Below are 6,676 nucleotides of genomic sequence, written 5' to 3'. Positions count from 1 at the left end.
AACTGCGGGAGGCCGCTGGGCTCTGGATGCCCAGAGCCACGGGATGGTGACATTGCCGTCCCACTGCCAAGCCCGTTTCCCGCTGGAGGCCATTGCCAGCCCGAGCTGGACGCGTCCCCTTCCTCTTTCTGTCATGCACGCTTTCAGCGAATCGGGGTGTGGTGAGCGGACCCGCCTGAGGGGCGCCGCCTTTCTCGCTGCACCACGTGGAACTCTACCAGCCACCCGGGCCACCTTCACGTACCAAAGCTCCATATCAGCAAACCACTCCCTGATCCTGTTACGGGAACCTAGTGTAGTAGGGGGGAGACGAGGGCAGGAAAAGAAAACCAAAGGAAGCCGGATCAACAGTCCTTATCACCTGCACGGGTCTCGTTTCTCTGCGGCAGTGTCTTTGATTGGCAGTGCCCAGGGCACAGGCTCAAGGCCACAGCTGGCATGAACACAAAGTCCAAGGGTGGAGGGGTGGGGCCGGCGCTGGGCCCCCAGCCATCTGGGCACGTCGCAGTGGGCTGTGTTGTAAGGAGTCGGTTTCTTTATCTTCAAACGTAAAGGAGCAGTTTTAGCCATGTTTTGTGTCCGTTTCTCCTGTAGGATGGGGCTTGATGGGCCCTATTGCGCGCACAACTCAATGGGCGTTAAGGGAGAGGACATCTGCTATAACTAGGTAACCTATGCAAACGTATTAAGGTTTTAAGGCAGTTGTATTAAGAAGCAGAGCACAGGGTTCTGTAATAGCCACATGAGGCTTCAGCGTCTCGCCATGGGTGATCCAGAACGACTATCTCTTCCTCCCTGGGAAAAGAAGACAGCAGCGTTAGGGGAGGCTCATGAGGGCAGCCATCAGCATTGCTTCCAACTGCCGTGGTCCTTTTTGTGAAAATCTGACCAAAACTACTTGGGCTCTCTCTCATTGGATCTCCTGCTAAAAAAGACCCTACAGAGGGGAACTTTTCATTCCATTTCTCACAAGACCCTGTGGCCATTGCCAATTGAATTTTCTAGTTGCCAGTACCAGTTGCCGTCAAGTTGATTCCAACTCACGGCGACCCTGTGTGTGCAGAGTAGAACTGTGCTCCATAGGGTTTTCAGCGGCTGATTTTTTGGAGGTAGATCACCAGGCCTTTCTTCCGAGATGCCTCTGGGTGGATTCAGACCAGCAAACTTTTGGTTAGTAGCTGAGCACATTAACCATTTGCACCACCAAGGGACTCCTGAATTTTAAAGTGCAGTGAGATAAATTCAGTTCCCAGGACGCAGAGAGCTGGTGTCTAGTATAATAACATTGCATTTCTGTGTGTGAAAAACTCAGTTACTATAGTACTATGCCTCAAATGAGCACTTTCTTTGGCTACAGATTCCAGGGTAACTGAGGGAAATTGTAAACAGCAGTGATGATTTTACCGTCGGAGAGATTTTAGTGCTGATGAACACACCTGTGGCTACATACCCAGAGAAGAGCCAAACACAGCACAACCATTAACATGGGGGGCAGTCCTCTTGTGTCGTGTACCCTGTCCACCTCGCCAAGGCAAATGTGCTACACTGAGGGGTCGTCTACAAACTTTGACTTAAAAAAAAAATCTGAAAACCTGAAACTCACGTGTTTTCTGGACAATTGAGAGTCCAGAAATTTCTTACAATTAAAAAAAAAAAGCTCTCCACCAGATCAAGATGGCATACTGTGCGCAGTGCCCAGTTGTATAAAGCTGGTGTGGGTGTTGGCTCTCGAGAAGGTGACAGTTTGTCACCCCACGCCACTAGATGGACTCAGGAAAACCACGCAGTCTTCCTGTATTCAAATTTGCATTCACATTTTTAGTTTCTTTATCCTTGGATTTCCCTCTTTTATCTCCGGCGGTGAACAAAGAATAGATCTTCCAAATATTTTTTCTTGACTGTGAGCCCCCGGAAAGCAAGATATATAAGCAGTTTGCTCTTTACCAGGTAGCAGATAGACACTGAACTAACACTGGCCTCATCTGATCCTACATCTCCACGACACCCAATAATACAGGTAACTGAAGCGCTAAAGCCAAAAACACCTCTCACACAGCACAGCCAGTGGATCAAGAGGACGGTTCTGATTTCTTGGGGGTTTATTTTTTTCCAAGCACTCTACTCCGTCTTATAAAAGAATCTTTCTGATGTTGCTGAACAACTGACTTAAGGAATTTTATTTTTTGCAAGTAAAGACATTCCCGGAATTCTAGCCTCAGAAGGTACGAAGGGAACCATCTAATGAGACTTCCTCACGCCCTGGACAGGTGCTCCTCGCGCTGGCTTGGAACATGACGGAAGCAGGAACTTGCTGCCTCAGGAGAGCCTCCTCACGGTGGGCATTTCAGGTCTGATCTCTCTGTACTGTGAATGTGAGGTAATTGGCCCTGAGAGCCACCCTCGGGAATAGCCCAGAACAGGCTATCGGGGAGGGAGGGGGGCATTTTATAAATTTCCATGAGATTAACCTTTGTTGTTGTTAGATGCCATCAAGTCGGTTCCAACTCATAGCAACCCTATGCACCACAGAATGAAACACTGCTCGGTCCTGAGCCATGCTCACAATCGTTGTTATGCTTGAGCCCATTGTTGCAGCCACTGTGTCAGTCCATCTCATTAAGGGTCTTGCTTTTTTCCGCTGACCTTGTACTTTACCAAGCATGATGTCCTTCTCCAGGGACTGATCCCTCCTGACAACATGTCTGAAGTGTGTAAGACATAGTCTCGCCATCCTTGCTTCTAAGAAGCATTCTGGCTATACTTCTTCCAAGACAGATTTGTTCGTTCTTTTGGCAGTTCATGGTATGTATACTCGATATTCTTCGCCAACACCACAATTCAAAGGCGTCAGTTCTTCTTTGGTCTTCTTTATTCATTATTCAGCTTTCACATGCATATGATGCGATTGAAAATACCATGGCTTGGGTCAGGTGCACCTTAGTCTTCAAGGTGACATCTTTGCTTAACCTTTGGGGCTCCTTTAAGTAGTGATTTTAAGAGCTTGTTTAATTCCTGAGGAGTTGTACAGCCATTGTTCTATAACAAAGTGCTGAATGGAGTACTTTCTGACATCCTCTTGCAAGATACTTGATGTGAGGTACCATCTTAACTGCCCTATGCCTCCTTTGATGTTAAAGATGTGGAGATACCTGCTTTATTTTGTATTATTGAGTGCCTACCGTGAACAAAATTCTTCACATTTTCTTTTATACTCACGGCCAGCTCCTGGGGTAGGTGTTATTATCATCCCCATGTTATACCTGAGCAATGAAGTTCAGAGGGTTAAATAATTTCCGCAAAGTCAGCCAGCGGAAAAGAGTGAGCCTGTATTGGAACTGGCTTCTCTTTGACTCCTGAGCCTCATGCTTTTCTCTTTGTCTCACTTTTTACTACTTTTGAATAGTTCAATAAAAAGCATTTGTTCTGCCCTGGGCTGAGGTAAAATTGCAAGGATGAGCTCACAAGGTGGTGGTTGGGTCGAACGTCTTTCTTAGGGAAAGAATGGAACCTAAGGCAGGAGTCATAAATTCATCTCCCATTTGTACACCTCATAGATGCACAGAAACACTGAAGATTAAGAGATGTTCCAGTTCACATATTCTGAAATAAGATACTGCTACTGTATTTTGATGTAACTCATTTGAATCAAATGACTGGGAGAAAGGCACACTTCTCTGAACTCAGTTTTCTCACCCTTGACACTAGACTGCCAGATTTGAGCCCTTTCCTCTCACTACTGTTTTCCAACAGTGTAAAAACACAGGAAGAAAAGACAGGCAAAATGACACTACATTGTTGTTGTGGTTGTTGTGCCATTGAGTCGATTCTCACTCATAGCGTGTGACAGAGCAGAACTGCCTCCGAGGGTTTCCTAGGCCAATGGGAGCAGATCACCAGATCTTCTGCAGAGCCAGTTCGAGGGTTCAAACACTGACCTTTCCTTTAGCAGCTGAGCACTTAACCATTGCACTACCAGGGCCCCTAGATGCTACATTAAAAAAACAAAAAAAAAAACAAAAAACCTGTTGCTGTCGAGTCGATTCCAACTCATAGCAATGCTATATTAGGTGCTATGAAATCCTCACCACCCTCACCTGCCTGCCCTCAAGCCCTTTTAATCTCTGGGGAGATTATTTTCGCTATTGTAACTGCTCTACGTCAGCTCATTCAGCCATATGTCTATAGCAGGCCAACTAGTGAACTATAAGACCATGTGGTGAAATGAATTACTTTATATGGCCTTGTAGCCATAGTCTTTGTGACTCACAAGCAGTGATTGAGTGGGACTATGCAAATAAAGTATATGGAACCCTAACAAAGGGATTGGTCCATTTTGCCATCCTGATAGGCTTAAAACGAGCCATCCCAGAGGTGGGAGAGAGGATCTCACCACCACCAAGAAACAAGAGCCAGGAGTAGAGTGCATCCTTTGGACCTGGAATCCCTGCACTGAGAAGCTCCTGGAACCAGGAGACTGAGAGATAGAGAGCTGTAACATTGAAGACGGTGAGAAGTGGTGGCAGAGAAATGGTAGCAGGAGAGGCTGGCAGGAGACAGCACAGTGGGCTTCCCGGCTCACTGGGCGAGAAAGCTGAGCGCCTTTGGGCAGGAGGTTTACTGGTGAAGTGAGGTGCCTCTGGGCACTTGGTGGAGCTAGGTTTGCTGATCCACGGAGTTGGAGCTGAACACCTTTGGGCTGAGGCTTACTGGCAGAGTGGGGTACCTCTGGGCACTTATAAGCAGAGCTAAAAGAGCTTTGTAACACTGGCCCAAGCAGGGCAGAGGCCAAGGGGCCAGAGAGAGACATGCCTGCAGGCATGGCTGAGAAGAGGCCGTTCTGATGGAAGACCTGTATCCTGCGCATTCCTGAACCTGAACTGTAACCTGTTACTTCCCTAATAAACCCCATAAGCGTGAGTATGATCTGTGAGTTCTCTATGGCCATTGCAACAAATTATCGAACTCAGCAGAGAAGTAGAGAGTGCCGTGGGAGGGACGGTTGGTGTCAGAAGTGGTAAAAAAGGCTGGCGAGGGGAGGTATTTCTGGCCTCTGCCTCATAGGAATCAGCTTTGGGCTGTTGATCTTGATTCTTCTTTCCCCTTGTGAAGTTACAGGAGGTCAGATTCCTCTACCATTCCATTTTTATAGACCATCTGGGGATTGTTATGATTGTAGACTTCTTGGCCTGCTCTTGGGCACTCAGGTGCAGTAAGCCTGGGGAGGGGCATCTCAGGCGTTTGTGATGCCACGTTATGAGGTCATCCATGAACATATGCAAGAACACTGAGTGCAGTTATAATTTTAGACCCAGAAGAGAACTCCCCTGGGACCCTCGTCTCCACCGTCATGTCACATCACCTCATTTAGACTTAAGCCAAAATGTATCGTTTTAGTCTCTGTTACTCAAATCTTTAGGGTTAAACTTACTTTGCCTCCGAATTTACACTGAGGAGTAGATTCAGCCCATGTTTTACCTGACATAAAACAAGTTAGCAACCCAGTAACTCACCACTCACAGCACATATTTAAGACTCTGAGTAGGGCTGAATTTCCTCTAAAGCGAGGCCATGCTCTATCACATTTGGTGGAGTCCACAGTGTCTATCAGTGTGCTGGCCCATGGGTGCGTCTTCGACATGTATGTGCTCACTGAGGACAGAGGGGGGCTGCCTTTGTCACCACTGTGCCCCTAACCTCTGGGCAGAGCCCCCCACACAGTAAGTCAATGAATATTTGCACTACAGGCCAAATCGTCCACCGTCAGTTGTAAAATCTTGACCTGTTAATAATCCATTTAGGAAGCATTTAAATAAGTGGGAGGTTTCATTTCTATGATGACGGAGTACAGGAGCCCTTTGGACTTGAGTTTGTTGACAGCTATAGAGCCTTTGCCATGTCCACCCTCCGGATGGTGCTGTGGGGACAGTAACCACACAACACATGCAGCACACATGGCCCCTGTCTTCCAGCTGCTGACTTGGTGAGGTGGTAGAACTGAGCCACATAAGATGTAACAATGTGATGCTAAGCCATGCTGCCGGCTGAGCCACCACGGACATCAAGAGGAGGGTAGGCAGGGAGAGGCTCCCTGTTCTCCTCACTGACCTCGAATACAAAATGAAGCCCAGGACAACTCATGCTTCCCCCAAAACGTGGCTGTTGCTGGCCTGAAGACACAAGGGGAAACAAATGTGTCATTGAATAAGAACCTCAAGTGTGCCCCACAAAACCTGGATGCCAAGCGATTGAAACAGATGGAACCCAGTGTTCAAGTCCGTTCTTTGGGCGGGAACCAGCTGGCCTGCCTTGTGCAATGGGGCCTTTCCAGGCTCTCCTCTAACGGCAAGTAATAGTCTATGGGAATGTTAATCTTCCACTCAAGAAACATACAGACGAAGGCTCTCAGGGTGTTTCCCTCTCTATGGGGAGCTGTGGGCATGTGGGTTTGTGCCTGTGCACAGCGCGTCCGCCCTAACAGATGAACAGACGTGCCTTTTACTGGTTGGCATTCATCTTCACGATCACGTTCCTCTAGCTTGGAGAAGAACCTGCCTACAGAGAACCTTGTAAATAACTATGACTGTGCCAGCTCTTACAGCACCGAGCAAGGAAACGGGTAGCCTTGTGTGGACCAAGTGAAGACGGCCCCTTGGATTGTTGTTTAATGAAAAATAAG

General features: G+C 47.6%; 1 protein-coding gene across 1 annotated transcript in view; it reads right to left on the bottom strand.

The window, feature by feature from the left end:
• Positions 1-378: 378 nt before the first annotated feature.
• The window catches only part of MBP (myelin basic protein), a 100,790-nt gene continuing 94,492 nt past the window's right edge, over positions 379-6,676 (bottom strand). The window contains exon 8 of the mRNA XM_023741568.1: positions 379-795. Within this exon, the coding sequence (XP_023597336.1) occupies positions 751-795 (45 nt within the window). The 3' untranslated portion in view covers positions 379-750. The remainder of the gene's footprint in view (positions 796-6,676) is intronic.

The sequence above is a fragment of the Trichechus manatus genome, unplaced genomic scaffold (genome assembly GCF_000243295.1).
Source record: "Trichechus manatus latirostris isolate Lorelei unplaced genomic scaffold, TriManLat1.0 scaffold00183, whole genome shotgun sequence".
In the NCBI taxonomy this organism is placed as follows: domain Eukaryota; kingdom Metazoa; phylum Chordata; class Mammalia; order Sirenia; family Trichechidae; genus Trichechus; species Trichechus manatus.
The sequence above is the reverse complement of the archived record's forward strand: the minus strand, read 5'-3'. Positions and strand labels throughout refer to the sequence as shown.